At 36.4% G+C, this 26,200-nt stretch overlaps 1 protein-coding gene across 1 annotated transcript in view; it reads right to left on the reverse strand.

The window, feature by feature from the left end:
* The window catches only part of SCAP (SREBP cleavage activating protein), a 512,327-nt gene that overhangs the window by 155,874 nt on the left and 330,253 nt on the right, over window positions 1–26,200 (reverse strand). The window contains exons 17-18 of the mRNA XM_090380371.1: window positions 23,491–23,633; window positions 12,522–12,799 (exon numbers count right to left, since the gene is read on the reverse strand). Of these exons, the coding sequence (XP_090236497.1) occupies window positions 12,522–12,799; window positions 23,491–23,633 (421 nt within the window). The remainder of the gene's footprint in view (window positions 1–12,521; window positions 12,800–23,490; window positions 23,634–26,200) is intronic.

Below are 26,200 nucleotides of genomic sequence, written 5' to 3' on the forward strand. Positions count from 1 at the left end.
ATTTGGTCGAACAGGAAGAGCAGAAGGTCCATGGATTTTGGGGAAAGGTATTTGATTATTTCATAATGGATGTCGCCTGGTCAACAGCAGCAGCCTTTGTATTGTATGGGCAAGTGCCGTTTTCAACTTGTGGATGGCAAATTTGTTGTTATTTGGTTTTTAGGAGTATTAGCAACTAAGGCCATATTACTCCGGGATATGCGGTGGTCATTCCCTGACCTTTCCACATCCTCCATATTTGGTGGTAATGGGCTCGAACCCCAGTCTAATCAAGAAGTGTGTGCTATGCACTGCTGCTGCTCCTTCCCACCTGGCTACGGAGGCCCCAAGGATGGCAAATGGCCCATTATAAGGGTGGAAACACTTTGATGTAAACTTAAGGGGCTGTTTTTCAGTGTTGTGTTTAAGGTTATTTATTGTTATTAATTTTGGTTTTTAGGAGCATTGGCAACTAAGGCCATATTGCTCCAGGGTATGTGGTGGTCATTTCCTGACCTCTCCGCATCCTCCATATTTGATGGTCACGGGCTCGAATCCCGGTATAATCAAGAAGCATGTGCTACGCACTGCTGCTCCTCCCCACCTGGCTACAGAGGCACCTTGTGTTTAAGGACCAGAAACTCTGGGGTATAAGATGATATGGAAGAGATGTTAGAAAATGTTTCTACAAGAGCATTGGCTATTGCAGTAGAGTCTGCAATAATCCATACATTATATTCCAGGACCGACGAGGGGTGTGCTGCATATTTTCTCTTCATTTTCCAGATTTTTTCCCAGACCACCTTAGTGCTGGTCATCTGGGTAATAGATGATGTGAAATGGATCCACAATTCCTTTTGACTCTGACGACGGGTGTAGCGTTCTTTGGCTCATGCATGTTTATAGGCTAACAGGTTGGCTGTGGTAAAGTATCGTCAAAATATCCCCCAAGCTTTGTTTTGAGCCTTTTTTGCTGCTGGCATTCTGAATTCCACCATGGTTTGGGAAAAGGCAGAAACCGGGTGAACATTTTTGGAATTGTAGTTGCAACTGCATGGACAATATTTTCTGTTATGTACATGATTGCATCACTGATAGGCTCGTGACTGACTGTGGAGATGTCAAAATTTGCCAGGTATTGAAAGGCACTCCAGTCAGCCTGATTGAACTTCCACCGTGGTAACCTAAAAGGAAGACATGGTCTCCCACCGTGTAAGCAGGTTATCACAGGGAAGTGATCACTTCCCTGTGATAAGATCATTGGCAAAAAATGTACAAAGAGGCATGTGGAAGAAGGTGTTTGATCCCGCATTTAGAAGTGAAAAATCATTGTTATTGAGCACATGCCCTGTGATTCGCCCCCTTCCACTGATGCTAGCACTACCCCACAGGGTGTTATGTTCATTAAAATCCCCAAGAAGTAACTGCATTACAAGATCATCAAGGTCTTTCTGGGAGATGTCAGTCCCAGGTGGCAAATAAATAGAGCAGACAGTTAATAAAAATCCCAATGTAAGGCAAATTGCAACAGCCTCTATGCCGGTTGTAAGTAGCAAGGGCTGAACTGGGATCTGGTTGCCCAAAAGGATAGCCACTACTCCATGAACAGGACCATCCACAATTCTACCCTTATGAAAAGTTATAATGTTAAGCATGGTGGTGTCATCATTTGCCTTTAGGTAAGTCTCCTGCAAGCAAAAGCAAACTGGCTCATGCTTTTGCAGGAGGGCCTTAATATCGTCAGTATTTTGGCAGAATCCATGACAGTTCCATTGTAGGATTTTAGACATTATTTTGGCTTGGTGCGTCCATCAGGCGGCTTCCAAGGTGCTGAGGGCTTACTTTTGTGAGTCTTGGAGTTATCTTTTTTGGGGAAGTATGGATGCTGACCCGCATCCATTTCCTCCTCCGCAAAGTGTTCCAAGAATGATTCATCCACTACCTCCTTATCTTCTACATCCATTGTTTCTAATATTATAGATGGCTATTCTGATACTTTTGGCTTTTCTTTACCACTTGTTTTTGTTAGTGGTAGTTTGTTTCTTTGTTATTTGGTTTTTAGGAGCATTAGCAACTAAGACTATACTGCTCCAGGGATATGCCGTGGTCATTCCCTGACCTTTCCACATCGTCTGTATTTGGTGGTCACAGGCTCCAACCCCAGTCTAATCAAGAAGCGTGTGCTGCACACTGCTGCTCCTGCCCATCTGGCTATGAAGGCGCCTTGGAAGTGGTGAAATTTGAATGGTCTGCATGTAGTTGCTGGATGTTGTAGGTGGCTGATGAATATTTCCCCAACATTAAGTAACTGTTGCAGGAAACTATTTTTAAAGACCAGGGTGGATCTGGTTGTTCTATTTCTTGGTGAATGTTGTTAAGTTGAATGTTCCAAGTGTTCATCGGATTTCGTAATATTATTCCAGCAGGTTTGTTTTCATTTGGCTTACTTTTATAAAATTTTATCCAGCAGTGGATCTGTGGTATTTCTGAGCAGAGTGTAAGAATAAGCTCTGAATTTTAGCTGCATAGCTGAGCAATAGTGTTTTCCTCCTGAGATGTAGTGGAAGTTCATTTGCTTGTATATAAAGACTTTGCATTGGAGATGTTTTAAAAGCTCCCAAAACAATTCTCAAAGCACTATGTTGGATGGTGTTCAATTTTATAAGAATATCTTTCTAGCTGAATCATAAACAGTAGCTCCATAATCTAAATGGGATTATGTGCATTTAGCACATGACACAGATGCAATGATCAGCACCCTATGTTTTTGCAAAATACTTTTAAAAATGTTTAATTTTTTTAAATACAAGGTACATAAATGACTGATATGTGCTGAAAATGTGAGTTTACTATCTAGTATTAGACACAGATATTGGACAGAGTTGGTTATTGGAATTTGATGAATTTTTAACCATAGTTCTGGTTCAGGATATATATGCTGCAATTTTTACAACAGTGGATAATGGTAGATTTCTGTTCTAAGAGGATATAGCCATTACGTGTCATCCAATATGTTATTTTGGTTATCAAAGTCTGCATATTCAGAGAGTAACACGAGACTGAGAGATTGTCAGCATACAAATAAACTTCAATAGTTTTTGGGATATCATGATTTCAGTTATTGTGAGAGGATGACTATAACCATCAGATAAGTTAGAGTGAGAGTTTATTTTATATTGCTCAGCTATCTTTTTGATATCCTGGAAAGACTGGTTGTTGACAGTTACTGCTGACACGTCTTAGAATTTTTCAGCAAGGCATTTGCTGTCTCCACAGGGGAGGATATTGGTAGATATCTGCCATTTAACTGTTTGATTTTTTCCCAAATTATGTTGATATCTGTATCTTTAGTAATAGTACATACAAAGTGTATCCATGAGTCTTTTTTTGCAGTTTGCCTAATTTGTCTAGCTTTTTCTTTCATTCTGTTATAATTAATGAGGTTTGCTGTTGTGGGATGTTTATGAAATAAATTCCATGCTTTGTTTCTTTCTTATTTTACTTTATTACAAGGTTCATTACACCTCTGATTGACATATCTGCATTTTACACTATATGATTGGTATGGCTGGTAGCTGTTTCTAGTATTTACTTAGTGATATTCAGTCACATTGTCTCTGGGTTGATTCTGTAAACTATGATTGTTAAGAGACATGCTTGCAGAAAATTTTTCCAATCTGCTTTGAGAAATTCAAGGTTGTCCAATTTTATTATTGGACAACCTTGATTTCGATATTTGTAATTTGCATATGATAGGAAAATGATCACTGTCAAAAGGGTCATTTAGTACTGTCCATTCTATGCTGGGGAAAAAAGTGGGGGAGCATATTGAGATGTCAACATCAAGTGGATTCTGTTGGGAACTGCATACAGATTTAATTAATTATTTAATCCAGTAAATTTTCTATGATCTGCCCACATGGGGAGTACTCCATAATGGTTTTTTTTTTATGGTGCAAAAACGACTATTTATTATTATTATTATAACGTGCCACGTCACAATTAATATTTAATTGTGACAATTAATATTTAATTGTCACAATCAATTCCTTAAATGCAGATGGGCAAGTAATTCTTCGATGGGGCAAAGATAACTTAGTTAATTTCAATCCTTCTTAAACTCAGTCCTTTCTTATACAATGCAAAAAGGATTCTTCTGCACTTGTGCTTATCTTTGATGGCACTCTGATTTCTGTATCGCATATGTCTATTAGGGATTACCCTGACTTCTAATCTCTCTTGCCAAATGCACATCATGAATATTGCTTCCCCTGCATCTAAAAAAATTGGGCTTTCTTTTTCAGTATCATCATTATTTTTATTTCAAACAGCTATTCACTCTGTACAAATTTCAATTCCATCCTACCATGGAATATTGTTTCCACATCTAGGGCAGTGCCCCATAACCCCTCTCTCTCAGGCTTCTAGAATTCAAAAGAGGACAATCAATTAATGACATATCCTTTACAAAGTCTCTGTCTCACAGACATTGTTTCTGCTGCATGCCTTTTCTATGCATACTCCCATGGACACTGTCTTCTGAACTGGATTGCATAATCTTCTCCCCCCCCCAAAAAACAGTCCAACACATGCTAAAACAAGTCAGCATCCTTTTATTGTCCAACTGAAAACTCACAGAACCAAATTTTCTTCTTCTTCATTTATTCATTCAACTTCTATTTTCTAGAACAACCTCACTTTATACATATTTCCTGAAAATTACAACCTACATAAATTCAAGTCTAATATCATTAAGTAACTTCTTTCATCTTCTCAAGCTTCAATCCATGCACGGTACTAAGTACTATAGGTTCTAGTACCTTTCGTGTTTAGGGTTTTTATAAAAAAAAAAATTCTGTATCGCATATGTCTATTAGGGGATTACCCTGACTTCTAAAAAAATTGGGCTTTCTTTTTCAGTATCATCATTATTTTTATTTCAAACAGCTATTCACTCTGTACAAATTTCAATTCCATCCTACCATGGAATATTGTTTCCACATCTGGGGCAGTGCCCCATAACCCCTCTCTCTCAGGCTTCTAGAATTCAAAAGAGGACAATCAATTAATGACATATCCTTTACAAAGTCTCTGTCTCACAGACATTGTTTCTGCTGCATGCCTTTTCTATGCATACTCCCATGGACACTGTCTTCTGAACTGGATTGCATAATCTTCTCCCCCCCCAAAAAACAGTCCAACACATGCTAAAACAAGTCAGCATCCTTTTATTGTCCAACTGAAAACTCACAGAACCAAATTTTCTTCTTCTTCATTTATTCATTCAACTTCTATTTTCTAGAACAACCTCACTTTATACATATTTCCTGAAAATTACAACCTACATAAATTCAAGTCTAATATCATTAAGTAACTTCTTTCATCTTCTCAAGCTTCAATCCATGCACGGTACTAAGTACTATAGGTTCTAGTACCTTTCGTGTTTAGGGTTTTTATAAAAAAAAAATTCTGTATCGCATATGTCTATTAGGGGATTACCCTGACTTCTAATCTCTCTTGGCAAATGCACATCATGAATATTGTTTCATGATACATTAGGATGATAATTGGAAGGGGATATGTCGCCCTCCTTTAGGAACTTTGCTAATCGTGAATAAATTTCCACGAAAAAGACAAAATACAGTGCAATTAAAGTTGCAGTGTTGCTGCACCTGTCAGGTGTGGCATGAACACTGCTGAGCTAAAGAATCACAAATATTCCATTTGACCAAATTGACAATCAGTGAAAAAAGTAATCGCTCCCTCACACTCCCTTTACTCTTTACAGGCGTTAAGGAGTTACATTTGTAATTTTATTAAAAGTTTAAAGGTGACCCCAAACATGAAAGGTATTAGAACCAATAGTACTTCAATTCCATTCATGGGTTGAAGGTTGGGAAGACATTTGCTGACACTGAACTTCATTTTCTGTAAATCATAATTTTCAGGAAATACATGTAAAGAAACATTAAAAAAAAATAAAAGGGATATAAATGAAGTAGAAAATTTAGTTCTGTGGGTTTGGAGTTCAACAGGGAATGGATATTGACCATTTGGGGCACATGTTTGGACTGGTTCAGAAGGGAGGTCGAATTACAGATGCAAATTCATAAAACCAATGCCTACAGAAATGGCATGCAGAAAAAACTGAACATCTATGAGACAGGATGGAGAGAATTTGTAAGAGTGGGACCATCAATTAAAGTAATATATAAAGGAATGAGCAGAATGAATGAGGAGTACTTTCACGTCCGTCAATAACTGAAATAAGAACAAGAGGATACAAATAAAAAATTTTAGGAAGCAACAGAGAATATCATATCTCATGAAGGTCAGATCACCTTCAGGAAGTCACTGGAAGCCTCACCTCTCAAGGCAGTTGAGGGAGAGTGAGTGACAGAGCTGAAGAAAGAATTGGATAGTTACTTTTTGGAAATGGACAAATCGTGATTTTTAAATTTTTTGATGATGCAAAATAAGTTTGCTTCCTTGAATTGTTTGGCCTGATTAACCCTTCCACCGGTATACACATATATAAGGTTGTGATCAAAAGTTCAGAGACTGACTTTGTATCTTGAAACTGCAGCAGTGTAGCAAGTTGTGACCTGTTGCAAAATGTTTAGCTACTTGTCTGTCAAGGCACAGTAAATCACCCGTTAATCTGCAGTCTAAATTTGCACATATTCAATAGCTGTTCTGGGGACTGCATTATTTATACATTAGTAATAACAAATAATTTTCATTTTATAATAAGAGTATATTCTTTTTTATCTTAAAGACAAATTTTTATTTTTACAAGTTTACAACTTCTGCAAGTGTTCTGGCAAGTTCCAGAAGAAAAAAAGTCATACTAAATTGACATCACTCTAACAGCTATTTAGAAGGTTGGTTGGTTTAAATGGAAGTTTATTGGCACAAGGGCAACTAAGGCCAAATTGTGCCTGTCACAGTAATCGTGTAAATTATTATTTTTTATTTATTTATTTTTTTTTTTCAGTCATTTGTCAGATAAGTTCATATAAATGAATTTGTTTTAAAAAACTAAATAAATCGGATAGATTTGCGTCATCACTGAGAATATGGTTCATCTCTAATGAGTTGTTTTGTGTTAAAACCGATTTAAAATTTGTTAATCGGGCAGCATGATTGTAAGGACACTCGAGGAGAATGTGCTTTACTGTAAGTAGGGTGGAACAATGACGACAGTGAGGAGGTTCATCCCTTGTCAACAAATGGAGGTGAGTCAGATGGGAATGCCCAATGCGTGTCCTTGCAAGGACAACTTCTTCTCTTCTATTTAATCGTGAACTAGATTTCCAGTATTGTGGCTTTTTCTTTATTTGGAAAAGCTTATTATGGGTTTGCTGCTGCCATACTGATGTCCATTGGTCAATACATAACTGTTTTATGATAAGTTTACAGTCCATATAAGGAATCGACGCAAGTGAAGATACGGGGTTGACTGGATTTTTTGCTGCTTGATCTGCTTTCTCATTTCCCTGGATTCCAGCATGCCCAGGAATCCAGCAGAACCTTACCTCTGTATTATATTTTGCGAGATTAATTAGCTGAGCTCTGATTTCTTTTAGAATAGGATGAGAGTTCGGACATTTATGTTGTAAAGAAGTTACTGCACTCAAGGAATCAGTATAGATTATAATTTCTTCATTAGACCTGTTGTTGACGTGTTTGATAGCCATTTTTATTGCATGGAGTTCAGCAGTGTAAATACTGCAACTAGGGAAGAGTTTTTCGGAGATTGCACAAGTGGGAAGAACTACTGCAGCACCTACATTTGTATCAGATTTAGATCCATCAGTATATATTTGAAGACAGTGAGTGTTTGCTGATGCATGAGTTGAATGTAGCTGCTGTATATTTTGATTGTCCAACACCTGTTTTCCCCACTTTTGAAAGTATTCATCGAATAAAGGTTTAAAAGTGGACCATGGAGGTTCAATTTCTCCAGTGTCTGGGTGGATATTGTCGAGTGGGACGCTCCAATTCTGTGCAACATTCTTCAATCTAATTCCAGCAGGTTTATTTTCATTTGGTTTATTTCTGTATAAATTTTGGAAAGACGGAGTAAACATGTAAGGCCAGATGGGATGTGAGGGCATACTCCGAACTTTGGCAGCGTATGTAAACAGCAGCATCTGTCTCCGTAATGATAATGGAGGTTCATGTGCATCAATGTAAAGACTCTGGACTGGCGACGTTCGGAAGGCACCTAGAGCTATTCTAAGTGCATTATGTTGAATGGTATTTAGGGATTGTAATGCTGATTTTCTAGCTGAGTCATATACGGGTGCGCCATAGTCTAGTCTGGATCGGATTATAGTTTTATACAGGTGAAGAAGGGAGAGTCGGTCAGCTCCCCATGACATCGCAGAAAGCACTCTAAGAATATTCATTTTCTTCAAACAAGTAGTTCGTACGTGCTGTATGTGTTTCAGGAAGTTTAATTTCTTATCTAATATTAAACCTAGGAATTTAACATTGTCATTAACTGGTATAGCATGATTTCCTAGGCGCAATTCAGGATCAGGGTGCAGTTTTCGCTTCTTGCAGAAGTGTATAGCGACAGTTTTCTCTGGTGACAGTCTGTAACCATTTTGTGACATCCATGTTTGTATTTTATTTATTGATAGTTGGAGTTTCCTTTCAATAGAGTACATATTTTGTGAGTGACTGGATATAGTGAGGTCATCGGCATAAAGATAAGTTTCTACTGAATTCGGTATGGTTGTTGTTAGAGTGTGTATTCTAACTGCGAAGAGTGTGGCACTAAGGACTGACCCTTGTGGGACTCCTTCCTCCTGTATGTAGATTTTGGAGAGTGTACCTCGATAACAGACCTGGAGAGTTCGATATTCAAGAAAGCTCTGAATTAATGCTGGTAAATGTCCTTTTAATCCTAGGGCATGCAGGTCACGAAGGATGCCATGACGCCACGTAGTTTCAAAGGCTTTCTCTATATCTAAGCTCACCATAACCAAATGTTCGTTTTTTATGAATGTATTTCGCACATTTGCCTCAGCCTTTATCATAAGGTCTAAAGTAGATCTGTTTTTACGAAATCCAAACTGATCGTTGTTCACAGTAGTCTGAGTTTCCAGATACCAGGTGAGGCGACGATGTACCATTTTTTCCAGAGTCTTACCTAGGCAACTAGTAAGTGAGATTGGTCTATAATTATGCGGGTCTGATTGGTCTTTTCCTGGTTTTGGAATGGGTAGAACTACAGAATGGCGCCAGGGGAAAGTAATTTGCAACAAATATTCGGTTGAACAGTTTTAGCAGAGAGTAACAAGTTCTCTCATTTAGATTTTTTAACATTAAGTAGTATATGTCGTCTGGACCAGGTGAACTATTGGCTGATTTTTTTTAAAGATTCTTCTAATTCATATATGGTAAGTGGTTTATTATAAGAGAGGGCTGACTTCATTCCGAATTTTATTTTATATTTTTCAGCTACTGATTTGGCTTTTAGGAAAGTTGGATCATATGAGGTTGATGCAGAATGGTGAGCAAAAGATTCCGCGAGGATGTTTGAAATATTCTCGGGAAGGGTTACCTCTTGTCCTTTATAGACGATGATTGAGGAGGGAGTTGATGGAGACTTTCCGGTAAGGCATCTTATTTTCCGCCAGATCAGTCCAGTACTTGAGTCTTTAGTGACAGATGAAACAAAACGAATCCAAGACTCTTTTTTAGCTTTTCGCCGGATGTATCGGGCCTGGGCTTTAAGTTTCTTGAAGATAATCAGATTGGCAGTGGTTGGATTTTTCCGGAACTGATTCCATGCCTTGTTCTTTTCCCCTTTAGCAGTGTTACATGCCGAATTCCACCAGTAATTTTTGTGTTTGGATTCATTAGTTGAAGTTTTAGGAATGGAAGTAGCAGCTGCCGCCAAAATTTGTTCTGTGATGTGTTTAACGGCATCATCTATGGAGTGATGGTGGATAATGTCATCATCTAGTGTAACGCTTGATGCATATTTATTCCAGTCAGCTTTTGAGAATTTCCACTTAGTTCGACCACTTACTGGTAAGTTTCTTCTTGTGCAGAGCTTACAGATTATAGGAAAATGGTCACTGTTTAATGGATTTTCTGAAACTCTCCACTCGAAGTCTGGAAATAACATTGGTGAGCATAATGACAGATCTATAGCAGAAGTTGAACCTGTTGGAAAATGGACATAGGTGTCAGAGCCTGTGTTCAGCAGTGTGATGTTTTGCTTTACAAGAAAAGCCTCTATCGTGCGTCCTCGGTTGTCTGTATGTAAAGATCCCCATAACTGGTGATGCGCATTAAAATCACCCAATATGCAGAAAGGAGAAGGCAGTTGTAAGATAAGATCATCTAGTTCAGTTATCGAGCAGTTCTGATTTGGTGAGATATATATGGATACAAGAGTAAGCGTTTTTCCAAGAGCGAGGCATACTGCAACTACTTCTAAAGTGCTTTGTACAGGAATACGTCTGGACGGGATTTTGCTGTCAACCAATATAGCTACACCACCATGTGACCCATGGGCAGAGATCCTGTCTTGTCTGAACAATGTATAGTTTTTAACTGAAAGTGTCACTTGTGGAGAGAGATTTGTTTCTTGTAGGCAGATGCCTACTGGATGATGCTGATTTATCAAGTCAAGAATATCGTCTATGTTGCTACGGAGGCCTCTACAATTCCATTGAATCAACTGATCCATTATTTAGCTTTTGAAGTAGAAAGTATTTCTGAATGCTTTTTAGAGCCAATCTGTTTATGGCGGTCCAGTTTTATTTTATCTTTTTTCGGGAAAACGGGTCGTGCAGTATCCATGTCTTCCTCAGCATGTATTTCTAAGACGGTTTCATCATTGTTGGTGGTGTTATCGGTTTCCATATCTGCGGTTAAAGTATTTTGCAGTTTAAGATTTCTCAGACTTTCAGTATCTGAACGTGATGGAGTAATAGTTGGTGGTACGGTGACTGGGGTATTATTTGCTTGGTCTTTTACTTGTTCTTTAGGGAACTCCTGCGGATTCGCTAGAACAGCCCGAGCCCAGCCGGAGATGGATGTAGCTGGTGGTATGGACACTTCAGTTTGGGTTCCTTCTGATTTGTATTTTTGTGTTGCAGCTGCATATGAGAGTTTCGGTACTGTGAGTAAAACTTGTTTCCTTGCTTCTTGATAAGTCACTTTGTTTTCTATTTTGTATTTCTGTATCTTCTTTCCAATTTTCCAGGTTTCACAAATTTTTGAGTAAGCTGGATGGCTACCATTACAGTTTGGACATACTGGTGTTTGTGCTGGGCAGTCTGTCTGAGTGTGTTCCTTGGATCCACAGTTGGGGCACACTGAAACCCCTCTACACACAGTTTGAGCATGGCCAAATTTTTGGCACTTGAAGCACCTGAGCGGATTTGGGATATAAGGTCGGATATGACAGTTTAGATATCCAGCCTTAACTGTAGCTGGAAGGATTGGCGTTGAAAAGGTCAGTATAACACTACGTGTCGGAACCAGTTCACCATCTTTTTTGATTTTAATTCGCTTTGCCTGTATAACTTTTTGTTCTTGTAGCTCTTGGACTAACTCCTCTTCAGTAACATTTAATAAGTCCCACTCAGAGAGCACTCCTTTGGATGAGTTTAGGGTGGCATGTGGAGTTACTGTGACAGGAATATTCGCAAATTTTGAGATTCTTAGTAGGGCTTCAAAGTGCCTACTATTCATGGTCTCTATAAGTAGATCTCCGGAGCGGAGTCTTTTCACCATTTTAGGTGGTCTGGCAGCATTCTCGAGACATTTCTTGATAAGAAATGGAGAAAGTGCACCTATTGGTTGACTTGTTTGGGAATGTATTATAAGAAACAGAGGTGATTCCTTTTTGGAAACTTCTGTTCTTTGTCTCTTAGGATGGGAGGTGTCAAAATCAGTTTGGTCTGTCCTTGGACAGGTTGAGGCACGAGGCTCAACAGATGGATAACTATCTTTGAGATCCATGTCAGCTCCTTTTAGCCCCTGGCAGAGAGCCTTTTCTGCCAAGGTTACCGGCCCCGCCACGGGGAGGCAGGAGCAGTGCCGCTAGAGTGACCAAGCGGTGTAAGTTAGTTTGTTAGTTTAAGGAAAGAAAAAAGAAAGGTGGTTTTCCTTTCTGTAACTTACTTACAATTCGTAAGAGTAAGTTAACAATAAATGGCTTTAAACGTAAGAGAAACTTTCCAAATTAACAAGAACTGTCGCAGTAAGAAAACGCTTTGTAGATAGCTCAGAGAATCGCTCGATCACAATAACGCTTGGCACCCGGGGCCGCTATTTAGAAGAATTACAAAAATTGAGAACACCCCATTTCTTTAATTTTTTCTTCTTTGTTTACTTCTTTAAATTAAATTACTTCTTTGTCCATTAGTTGAGAAATGTCATTTTATATTCAATAAAAAGGTACTTTATTCTAATACATTTATTGTTTAGAGCTATAAAAGTTAAGTTTGAGTGCATTATAATAGGAATTAATTATTATGATTACTGAAAAATATCACTTTATCACTTACTTGTGTATGACCATGCAGTTTCACTGGAAGTGTTTCCATCACAAGGTATGCATCTGAAGTAGAATGAGGAGAAGTACTATTACCACAATTTGCATCTATAGAATTTTGTCGCCAAGAGCTTCGCCACTCAGCATAATGGCGAGAACACATACACCGGTATAGAACCACCATTAGATAAATAAAGAATAAAAAGCTCGGAAGAGAAAGAGCAACTGCAAGAGCAATTTCAGCTGGTGACGATGGATGATATCCAATTTCGGAATCCACATCATCTGTCTCTGTAACAGAAAAAAAGGTGTGGAGGAGTGATAATATATATATATATATACAAGATGTTTAACTTAAAAGTAAAACAGCTGTGTTTTTTGTTTTTTTTTCCAAAGAAATTTTACACAAAAATATTTAATGCTATTTTTTTTCTTTAATTTACAGGATATTTACTCAAAATCAATACAAAAATTTCTGAATATCAACTGCTTTTTTTTTTAATAAAATGTTATGCCTCGTCATTTGTTGAATTAAAAAACAATTTATTTTAAAATCCCACTTAAAATCAGATTAATAGGGCACAAATAAGCACTGAACAACTCATGCTGAGCATATATGATATGTCAGAAAAAGCTGTTTAACAGGAATAATTGTGATGAATGTCTTCAAGAACTTGCTGTTATGTCTTACTGAGAATAAGAAAAATATTGCATTGCACAACAAGTCTATTAAATTTAAATGAAGTTAAAATCATTGACAACATTTAATTAGGTAAAAGTTTTCCTCAACGAGTCCCCTTTGGCCAATTTCAATATGCATGGCAGTTATCTCTGAACCCTATCAAGAAGCTCAATGTCTTATTTTTAGGTGCTGTCTCTATACTTGGACATAGAATTCCAAGTGTGATCTTACAACTGCTGCCTACAGTGGGATTATGATTCCCATGGTTCCTCCTTGCTGCTTGTTGAAACTCCAGATTCATTTCTGTCAGGATCGCAGCATCCAAGTGTCTCTCTTTTCCTGTCTTTAATAATCAATTCCTAATGAGTAAGTTATTTTGAAGTTATTTCTTGGATAAATTTAAAATCTTAGTATTATGATTAATTAACATATCTGCCATTTTCTGACCACCCTGAAGCCTATTCAAGTCGTCCCAAAGGAGCTGCATGGTGATGAACATTAACTACTCTTCTGATCTTGATATCATCTGACGATTAATATAGGAAAACAACAGAAATTAAACATAGACAGATTTAACCAATAATGTATAAAACCAATATTGTGGAACATTCTATTCCCTCTAAAGATTGATTAAGCTGGGTCTTATATCTAACTTAGAGACAAATACCATTATGCACAGTTCAGTCTAAGTTGCTAATATCTTTATAAATCACAATATCACCCAATAGGCAAATTCTCTATGCCAGTGGTTTTCAACCCTTTTTTAATAACGTCACCCCTAAGTAATTTATTTTGTTTTGCGGCACCCTACTCAATTTTCTGCCTGATTAGATGTGATTCTCTCTCTCTCTCTCTCTCTCTCTCTCTCTCTGTGTATATATATATATATATATATATATACACAGAGAGAGAGAGAATATTTTTAATTTGGCCTATATATATATATATATATATATATAGGCTAAATTAAAATAGGATATTTGTGTGTATATATATATATATATATATATATATATATATATATATATATATATATATATATATGTTATATGATAGTTATTACAATAATATAATTATAAAAATTACATTTCATAATACAAATTATATACAGTGGATTCAGGTTATTTGGGCCACCGGTTAATTGGGGCAGCCGTTTATTTGGGACAAATCTTAAAAAACAGAACCCAATTGAGAAAATAGCCAGGGTTTACTTCGCATAATTGGGACAAAATGCCGTTTAATCGGGACAGGAGACCACAACACTGGAGATTACCCTACGATTGTCTCCAACCGTACCGCGTGGTTCGGTCAGATTTCTGGAGGTCACAACCACAAAACAATAAAAACAATTAGCAGTCACCTGTTTATTGGGCTTTTCTGTTAGTGCAATCTATCATAAACGGATAGTAAACTCGATCTTATTGAATTTGTGATAATACCGACAGCTGGAATTCTGTGGGTTATTATGGTAAAATGTGTTTACACTTCCACGAAATCTTCAATCATATAAAAAAATTAATTTTCAGATCTTCTCTTCATTCCTATTTTTAAAGCTTTGTAACTCGTTACTCCGTTCTCACTTGCGCGTATTATGTTACTTGCAATTTGTGTGTGCTTTGTTATTGATTGCTTATCTTTTTACTGTTTTAAATTTTATCCCCCAATCACAAATGTCAGTGAACAGAATGTATTAATTATTCTGATTATCACGTATATTCTTCCAAATTTCACGTATCATTTAATTTTTTAATTGGTAAGGTAATAAAGGGTAAATTTGTGCTTAATATATCTTTACTTTTATAGCCTGTGGATAATATTCCTCCTATTTTCGCTAATTAGAATCGCTGTTTAATAGAATTAAAATTCAATTCACAAACGTGATCACAATGACCGGCACTTATTACACATTGTATAATGAACGGTACTTTACTATGGTGAGTTCGTCGTAATGTGATTTGATTGTACAGTGAACTAATTGTATGGGGGGAGGGTACATTGTATTTTTAACTATTTACGTGAAACTTCGGATAATTGGGGCAGCTGCTTAATCGGGCCAAAATGCACTAGTCCCGATGTGTCCCAAATAACCGGAATCGACTGTATATAGAATATATAATAATTTTATTCTTTATATAGAGGTATTAAATAAACATCAATTATAGATCACCACAAAATTAAAAAGATACCGTACACCTTTTTATAATGAAATAAACTTATAAATTAAAAAAAAAAAAAAGTTTAAGTAACATAAACCTAAATTACATGGCACCTCGAATGTTGCGGCACCCTAAGGTTCCGCAACAGCATCCCAGTTGAAAACCACTGCTCTATGCATTTAAAAATTTGAGCCACTGCCAGAACAGCTGTTTTGAAGATTACTGGTTTCTCATCATCCACTTAAACACATAATACCATTGTGTTAAGTGGAAGTTTTTTACACATAACACTGTTTTGTGTGTTTCCCCAATAATTAGTTTATGCTAATCCTATGAAATATAATAAGATTTCTGGGAATATTAATTTTTTAATTAAATATTGACAAATTTAAAGTTTATTAGAGCATTAAGCTGACTGTGGGGAACTTTCTCTTGTCTCCAAATATCAATTAAGCTTAGTCTTATGTCCAACTTAGATACAAATATACATATAACAATTTAGAGATAAATATTGGGTGATACTATGCAATTTAAAAAAGATATTAGCAACTTAGGCTGAACTATGGATAATGGTATTTGTCTCTAAGTTCAACACAAGACCAAGCTAAATTGATTTCTTGAGGGAGCAAAATGTTTCCTGTAATTGGCTTAACACATAAATGCACTTTAAATCTGTCTATAATAATAGTGTCTCTATGCCAATCACCAACAGACTCCACTTCTACCACTATCCCAATAGTATGGATTTTTGAAACAAATGGTTTGTACACTCACTTAATGTTCTATATATGTGGTACACTCAAGTCATTTCACAACTTTCCTGTACTTTATTCCACTTATTATTATTTTATTATTTATTTACTTATTGAGGCAATAATGTCTCTGAGTACATTGTTAAGACCTGGCCACTGTGCCCTGATGGGCTGTTGCAACTACTATTATGTAAATTATCATTCTAAGCATTGCAATAAAGATTCTCCTTCTTCAATATAACAAGTACCCATTAATCAACCCTCTTCCTATTATTCTTTCTGTGACCAGAGGAGTACAACTACATCATGCACCTAATGGAATAATGAAGGATTATATTTATTAGACAGCCACCAGCCTAAATTTTTTTATATCACCTGAAATTCGTGTTTGAGGATCAGTTCTAATTTTCTGGAATTTCTCACACTCCTGCTTGCTCCATATCTGTGCCCATTCCAGATTGCATGCTCTTTGGATTATGCTTTTAATTCCATGTAAGAAACTAGAGAAGTCTGAGCCAAATCATCACTATTTTTAGCCGTGTGCTCTACTCTTCCATTTTCCATAATACCAGAAAGTCCCAGTATCCAGACAGGGTTATTACTTACTGTGTTCTTAACAGTGTTGAAGGCAACATCTGATGTCGCATAAGAATAGGAGAAGTTATTTTGGATAGCAAATATTGCACTAAGGGAATCTGTATAAATTATGGCATGACATAAGGAAAGCCTGTAGATTTTTATCATTACTTTTTTAGTTTTGGGAATGATGTCAGAGAAGCCTATTATTTGTGGTAGACTGACTGATTGCTTCCTGGTTTTGGAAGAACTAAAACAAATAAATATTACCATGATTGTGGCTCTGAGTTTTTTTAAAAGGATTCAATTATAGTAAACCATCAGGGAATTCAAGATATTTCATTAAACTGTTTCAACATTTATATATTCCATCTGGATCAGCAGCAAGAGCAGATGTTTTGCATAGAGCCTCTTTGAACTAATGAATTGTGAAGGGCTGCTTGCAAGTCTGTTATGTTGCTTTGTTTTTATAGCCAGAAGCAGTGGCAGCTCGTGACTCTGATGTTCGGAGGTGCTGCAACTTAAAGTTACATTAAATTGCCATGGTTATTAGACATACACAGTAATAATAATAAGCAAGTTAAAAATACCACAAAACATTACCTAAACATTTACCATTAACAGACTTGAATTTTTATTTAAAAACAAAATCCATTCTTCGGTTTTTATTTGTTGAAAATAGATTAATAACTTTTTCTTTCAAGTTTGGTGCATTGTTGACCAAGCCTTTCTCTATTGAAAGCATTGCTTGAGCATTTAGCCTTTCTTGATTCGTAGTGCTCCCAAAAAATGTTTTTATTTTTTTTTTATGTCAAATGGCAGCGTTCAGGCTCTAAAGTAGTCATCGGAATGGTCAAAAGAACTTTTATGAGTTTTGTAAGTTCAAGAACTTCAGCTAGATTATTTTCTGAGATAAATTTCAGCAAGTCAGTTAATTTGCAATAATTGTGCAGTTCATGTCTGCTACAGAAAACTTGTAATTCCGTAATCAGTTTTTCTCTTTCAATCATGGAATATGCCTCAGTAGTCTCCCGTACCTCTTCCATGGACATTTTCATATGAAAAATAACAAAGTTCTCCTTGTTAAACAATTTAGCAGCAATTAATTGCTTTATAGAAGAATATCTCTCACCTATGTCAATACTTATATAGTCGCATACATCCTTCACTTCAATCATGAGTGTTTTTGAAGGATTTTCACAGTACATCAAATTCCTGATTTTTAGAATGGCATTCTTAAAGTTTCCTATACATTCGTGTATTTTAATTGCCTCAATTTCTCGAGATTGCATTTGATTATAAATGACTTCCATGTGAGGCATTATCTGATGGAAAAGTTCTAACCAGAACTCGAATTTTTCATTACTCAAGATGTGCAAAATTCCAGTTACTTCTGAAATCATCATATCTGCATTTGCTGTTGCTTGCAGTTCCTCCATGCACTTTTTTAAAGATTCAAAATTTTCATAAACGCTGTTCACGGCGTGTATATTGAAGTTCCATCTTGTAAGGGAAGGTCAGGTAACACGGCTGTCCATATGCTTTCTGAGAAAAGAGAGACACTTTGGTGATCTTGAGAAAAATTTGGTATCAATACAAGGTTCAAAAAGAATATTCTTGAATCTTGGTTATTACTTGCTGCATTTCTCATCATTGGATTCAGTTGGTGTGCACAGCAGTGAATAAAATGTGCATTTTGTACATTTTTTTAATTTTAGCCTGAACTCTCCCTTTCTTGCCTTTTGTCACACTTGCACCATCAAATGTCTGAGCAACCAGTTTTGAGTATTTCTTTCGAGGATTATGTCTAACTGATCTAGAATGCACTTCGATATTCCGTCTGCCGTTTAGTTTTCCAGAGTGAAAAAAACCCCCAAAAAGGTCTCCATTCAGAACAATTACCATTTGTATATGTTCTGAAACATCTATTTCAGAACATATACAAATGTCATCGGTCATGACAGCTATAAATGAAGCTTTTTTAATTTCTCTTTTTATTTCATCCCAGCATATTTGCAGAAAACAGTCAAGAATATCATTCTGAATAGTTTTTGAAATTATTTAAATGCTGCATTACTTTCTAAATGGTTCTTTAAATTGGAATCTAATGTACAGGCAAAATTTATTAATCCTCTGAATACTTCTGGATTTTTAGAATCGTCTTTTTCGTCATGTCCATGTAAAGGAATTTCAAACTGTCCACAAAATTTAATGCAGTCTATTATTTTAGATAACACCTCACGATTCTTGGTGACTTTTCTGTTATGTTTGCAAATTGAAAGTCTGTAGGCCTCACTAAGCTGTTCTTTAATATTTACACTTCATAAAAGCGATAGTGAAATCACATTATCAATATGTTTCTTTGAACTCTCATGTTTTAGAGGTTTTTCTTTCATTCTGTTTATGTTTGTAAAGCCAGCTTTTGTCCACGTTAAGTCACCTCCTAACAGTAAACATGGAAAACAAAACAATGCATTTTTAACTTCACAACCAAAAAGCCAACGTGTCCTTTGGTACCAATCAGTTTTAAAAATGTGAATATATTTCTTATTATTACTTATTCCCCGCTGAGAAATTTGAATCTTTGGTGTGGGGCAGCCTTCTTTTTTAATCGCATTTTTTTCTTGGAGAGATAATTGTGAAAAACTATCTTGAAATTTATTGCTGAAATTTATTCACTGTCACGCGATTTACTTCATGGGAAAGCATGAAGGCCATGATCGAATCAAATTTCACAAAATTGTGTGTCGTAGAAATAATGTTTTACTTACACACCACTTCATAATATAACTTCAACTTACAAAGTTCAAGCTCAATTCACAATTAAGCTATAATTACGCTGTTGAATGTTGAGTATTGACTTAATGCTAATATTATTTAGTTAATGGGAATTCGGGCAAATAACAAAAATACACCAACGTTGTGGCTACACACCCATCATGGTCAACAATGAAATATGCACTGTGCGCTTTACAGTGACTTTGATTCATTTCACCTATAAAAAATGTATATTGGCAAGCTGCAGTTCGAAATGGCAACCAACTACCAGATATTCACAGGAATGCAAAATGTGTCACTGCCTGGTGCACAGGCCTACAGTTAATTAAACTTCAAAGTTGGAAACAATTTATTTTGTGTTTTTATTTGTTTATTATTGAAATGATTACTGGAAATAGAGGATGCACATACTATATGAGGGTCCTGTTAATAAAAATATTCATTGTGTTGCATTGTTCTTCACCAAATTTCATATAACTCCATTCACTGCATATCTAGATTTAAATGGCCGGGGTTGCCACAGTGCCTGACCAGAAGTGCAGAAAAACCAGCTTCACAAACATATGTCAATGAAAATAGGATAACGACATGCAAAGCATGTGTACTTGTTTTGGAGTTAACAGGGAGATATTTTACACAAAAATTCTCCAACACTTTTTTTTTTTGAAGTTATCTTTGGCAAGTGAATCAAACTTGAGTTCAAAAAACTCCCGGTTATTTTCTGGCAAAGACTGACCATCAGTGAGAAGAGGCTTCCTCACAAGTTTCCAAAAGTTCACATTTTCAGTCATGACATTAGGAAAATATCATCTGAATTCATTCTGAAGACAAACTAAGTAGGATTTTATTTTTTCATGGAAATCATTTTCAAGAACCTTGTCTTTGAGAGTTTCATCAAGTCAAGAAAACAAAATGACATTTTTAGCATCAAACACACTGAATCCATAATTAAATTTTGGCTATAAATGTCTGCAATACATCAAAATGAGCTGAGATGGTGGTAATCGTCTCTTGTAGTATCAGATTTAATGTGTTCAAAGCTTCAAATACATCTGCCAAATATGCGAAGCGCAGCCAAAAACTTTCATCTTTGAAGGCTCGAAGCAGTTGGCCTTGACATTTCAAAAATCAGGTGATTGCTTCCTTCAACCCATAAAATCTGACCAAGCATATTTCTCTTCAATAACCAACGAACCTCAGGGTAGAACAGAAGAGCTTTGGCTATAAATAACGCCAGTTGGCATTTAAATTTTCACAGAGGCAAGAAAACAATGATGTTGAGTTTAATGCACTGTTTTTCTCACATAATTCACTAGCTTGATGCAGAGGTTGAGATCTGCATGCCTGTTGCTGGGCAATTTTTTAGAAGCCAATGCTTGACAGTGAATGATGCATTGCATCCTGATAAACAGACTTTTTTCCTTTAATTTTTGCCAACAATCCCAATCACGAGCCTAGCATTGCTGGTGCACTATCAGTGCACACTCCAATCAATTTCTTCCAATCCAGGTTATTCATTCCGAAGAATTGTGAAATAGCATTAAAGATATCAACAGCTTTAATAGTGATTTTCAAGGCATGAGAAAATATCATTTCTTCTTCCACAGTATTGTGAACTACACATTGCTTAGTAGGTTTGCACAATTTCCTACATTGGTAAGATTCATCAAAAAAAGGGCGACAATTTGATCTTTTGCAGAATTAAACAGAGAAATATTCTATAATTTTTTCTCAATTTCCTCTCCAAGTAAAATTTTGGCAGCAATCAGAATGCAAGGCTTTGAGTTTCTCCAATGGTATGAGATTTCTTTTGCTTTGTGATTCAAAAATATTTCATAACAAAGCTTTCACACATCTTCATAGATATCTGAAAGTATGTTCCAGTACCTTCCAATTTCATATGCTGCAGGGATTCTCACTTGGGGGGGAAAAAAACCCTCTGAAAGCTTTTTTAGCTAGATTTGGGTGATTTTGGTTCAAATGTTGTTTCAGTTGGGAAAGCACATGCCATCACTGTTCAGTGATGACATGCTTACAACATACAACACACTTAAGAATTTGCAGCCCATCTTTTTTAATATACATTAAACTCATCAAATTTTCTTTCTTTCTTTTTTTTTTCCCCTTTTTTTTTTGTCACCATCAGGATGTAACTAGTGTAACAAGTGTTCTCGGCTGTTGTACTTCATATCATTGGTACTATAGCAGCACATGTGGGAAGTAATGAGACAAGTTATGCAAAGTGCACTACTGTGTCATAGATGATGCCATTTAAACTGTCATTATTTCTGTAATAAGATAACCATATGTATATATTTCTGTGGTTTTCTGATTAAAAAAAAATATAATCATGTTACGAAAATCAAAAATAAATATATTCTTGTGATATTGAATATGCTTTTTCAACCTAAAAATGACCCCTTGGGAATCACTGTACTTATAAGGTGTTGTGTTCTGCTGCTACTTTATAAAAGGTGTTGACAATGGTAATATGCCCTCTCTGTTCCAATTAAAGATTGCAAAAGACAGTGGCAAGTACTTCCAATTTAGCTGCTGAATTTTCAACCATATTAATCTGGTATCTGTGTCCTTAGTAATGCAAAGTGTATCCAGGAGTCTTAATTTGTTTTATTTATCTTGCCATGGCATTAATTCTTTTGTAATTTGTAATTTAGTAATTAATTATTTTTGTTTTTTATTTAAGGGGATTATGAGATCGGGATACATATGAAATAAGTTACACATTTTATTCTTTGCCTATTTTGCTTTGTTACATGTCATTCCATCAGTGTTAGACATTTGTGGTGTGTGTGTGTGTGTGTGGAGAGTACCAATTACAATGCACACTGCCACTACTTTAAAAGAAATCTGAAGAGAAACACGTTTGGATGAAATGTTGTTTCTGACAATAATCACCATCCCTTTATGAGCTGGCATGTCAATAGTCCTATCTCGTCTAATGATAGTATAATTTTTAATAGAACACACTAGTTAATTTAAAAGAGTTTCCTATATAGCTATGCTTGCTGGTTCAATACTGATTAATAAGATCCTGCAAATTGTCTTTTGTATTCCGAAAGCCTCTACAATTCCATTGAATAATTCTTTTCATTATGTAACATTATCAGCTGTTTTTGGTTCTGACAGCTTTTTAGTTGAAGTTTGCTTGTATCTATCTATTTTTGTTTTGTCTTTCTTACAAAAGAAGAGGTGGGTAACATCCATCTCATTGGTTGCATGTAGTTATAAAATCACATCATTTTTTAATTCTAAATATGCTCAAATGAAAAGCCACTGGTTCTTAAATTTTAAAGGTTATCTGCCATTTGATGGACTTCCATATATTTTGGTTTTACTTCATTTATCCTGAGTCCTCTTCTTTATACTTCACTATCCAGCCTGGCCACTGTTTCCTCCAGTGCACCTTTAGTCCTACTGATAATAGCAACATCATCAGCATATGCACAGACCTGCACTGTCTTTGTGCCTATGCATCCATCCACTTCTCATTTGCTGACAGCCACTTCCAAAACCAAGTTAAATAACACAGTAGAGAGTGCACTACCTTGAAACATCTATTTGAATAACCTAATACTAAAAAAAGATACGAAATTGGAAAGTTAGCATTAGCATTAGTAGAGGCATATGATGCAAGAAAGCAAGCTTATTCAGCATCAGCCAAAAAAAAAAAAAAAAACCCTCTCCCATTTCACCCCTCCGTTCGTTCAAAATACCTGTCCAGTTGAGCTTTAAATTTGTTTAGGCTATCAACTTCAACAACAAGTGATGGAAGTCGGTTCCACCAACCAACCACCCGCTGGCCAAAGGCAAATTTCCGCACATCTATCCGACATCCGTCCTTCCTCAATTTGAATTTATGCCCTCTGAGGTGATTATTCTGAGAAAGATGAAGAGTCCCATTGGCATTGAGAAAGTTCCTTCAGGTTCCAAAGCAATAACACTGCATAAAAAAGTATTCACACTTATTCCTCATTAATTTAATTCACTGAAGATAAAGAGTTATATTATGTACATTACCTTTTGCTTGCTGGCCAGCAGAAGCTAAAACTTTCCACTGAGACTTCCTAGAAACCTGAATATCTTCTGTATGCCGTATCTGCTTTGCAACCCCCGGATCAATAGGTACAGACAGTAGAATTGATGGTAGAACACTAATATATCTGAAAACAAAGTATTAAAAGATTATTTATATATATTACAAAATATAATAAAATAAAAACATTTATCAAACACTGAATAAGAAGGATTGGGCATGGCCTAGTAACTATTATGGTTAAACTGTATTTTGTATTGTTTATCTGCTACGTGCACATTAATGATATTATTTCACACTCTGCATATGACACGTTAAATGCTTGCTAACTTTAACAGATGAGAATTATGTTCAGTGTCAATGGAAACATATTTAATATAAGTATGTAATTTAATCAGTGAAAATTTTACTGTTTTTTTTTTCCCTTTTTTATGACCACTGAATAATATGTAAGCAAAATTAACATATCTTAGTTATACTAGTGATTCTCAAATTGCAATTTGTGAACCCTGAAGTTGTTCACAAAAGAAATTCCTCTCTGCTATTATTTTCATAAAGAAATTTGAAATTTATACAAAATTATCCAGTTATATACTTTACAGCCATTGGTTGCCCATGTATCAAACATATGCCTCAAATAAAAACTTGAAGTGCATCTCTTCAAATAAATAGTTATTACCTATCTCGTGGTTCCAGTACTTTATGACCAACTCATCGATAAGTAGGTATGAACAGCTGTGAGTGAATGACCCAAGAACCCAGTGATCAAAGTCATCCTCCACAGGAAGTTAGATGCTTAACACTACAGCAATTTAACACTTAAGTAAGATTAAGGAACTTTGAGCCTACTTACCAGTGATCAGGTGTTGATAAGCAATAAAGGCAAGCATGCATTTCAAATAAAAAGTGACGCCTAAATCCATTATTTGGGTACCACTTATCTCCACACAGTGGGAGTGGTCGTAGAACAGAGTGATTGTACGGTCGAGTTCTGTGATTGGGTGGTTATTGTGAAGGTGTTTTCTTTCTGATTGTTTTGTGTCATCAAGGAAAGGGTGCTTTGGTTATATAGGGTGTTTATCCCCCACCCCTACCCTCCTGTTTTAAAATCGGAAAACAAGTTCCCGATTTAAAAACAGCAGCAAGTGGGTGGGATAAATACCATAGGCATATCAACTTAGGGGGACAGTGTGCGGGGAAAGCAGTGAGTGGCACCTACCAATCACTGCTTTGTTCCTGTCTGTTTGTCGAAATATGGAATAGTTACCCAAGATCTGGAGTTTACCAAAGTGACATAATGCAGTTTCAGCTTAAAATTATACTGTAATGATAGCTGCTTCCATCAAAGTAACAAAGAATATGCAATTGCTTCAAGGTATATTCTGAAAGAGACATTTGGAATGTTCAATAGCAATATTCACAAAGGAGGATCAAAGGCTGACACAAGTAATTATAGACCTGTTAGTTTAACTTCTGTTCCAGGTAAATTAATGGAGGCACTGGTTAAAGAAGCACTGCAGGATCATCTAGACAAGAATTCAGTTATAGCTCAGATGCAGCATGGTTTTGTTAAGGGCAGGTCTTGCCTGACCAATTTGATTGGATACTATGATGTAGTCACAAAAGAACTGGATGCAGGGAATAACTTTGATATTATATATTTGGATCTTAGAAAGGCTTTTGATACTGTTGCACATGGAAGACTGCTGCACAAATTGGAGCAGTGTGGCACTGGAGGCAAATTGCTGCTATGGATAAGGGGATGGTTGAGTGGCAGAAGACAGAGAGTGGTAATCAATGGACACTGCTCAACGTGGACTAATGTTATTAGTGGAGTTCCTCAGGGTTCAGTGTTGGGTCCGTTGTTGTTTTCTGTGTTTATGAATGATATTGATGATGGAATATCAAGTTTAATGTCCAAGTTTGCAGATGATACAAAGGTTGGCAGGGTTATTAAGGACACTACTGACGCTATGCTGCTGCAACACGATCTGGAAAGGTTGAACAGATGGGCTGAGATGTGGCAAATGAAGTTTAACATTGACAAATGTAAAGTACTACATATGGGAAACAGTAACCCCAGAGCAACGTATCAACTCTGCGGTACTACACTGACAGTGGTGGAGAATGAAAAGGACCTGGGGGTAATTGTGCAGGCAGATATGAAGTTCTCTGAGCAGTGCAGACGAGCTGCAAGAGTAGCTCATGGTGTCTTGTCAATGATATACAGGAATTTTTCTAGCAGGGATAAGGAGGTGATTATTCCCTTGTACAAGGCAATGGTTAGGCCACATCTTGAGTACTGTATACAGGTCTGGAGGCCTCATTTCAAGAAGGTTGTAGAGCTGCTGGAACGGGTACAGAGAAGGGCAACAAGATTAGTGAATGGAACAAAGGGTTGCTCTTACGAAGAAAGGCTTAGGTTTTGCAAATTACAGAGTCTGGAGACTAGGCACCGGCGAGGTGATCTGATAGAGGTGTATAAGGCTTTGAATGGTTTGAGCATGCTCAATGCCAATGGGATTCTTCATCTTGCTCAGAATAATCACCTGAGAGGGCATAAATTCAAATTGAGGAAGGACGGATGTCGGATAGATGTGCAGAAATTTGCCTTTGGCCAGCGGGTGGTTGGTTGGTGGAACCGACTTCCATCACTTGTTGTTGAAGTTGATAGCCTAAACAAATTTAAAGCTC

This window comes from Mastigoproctus giganteus, chromosome 1 (assembly GCF_048544385.1).
Source record: "Mastigoproctus giganteus isolate SK-2022 chromosome 1, ASM4854438v1, whole genome shotgun sequence".
In the NCBI taxonomy this organism is placed as follows: domain Eukaryota; kingdom Metazoa; phylum Arthropoda; class Arachnida; order Uropygi; family Thelyphonidae; genus Mastigoproctus; species Mastigoproctus giganteus.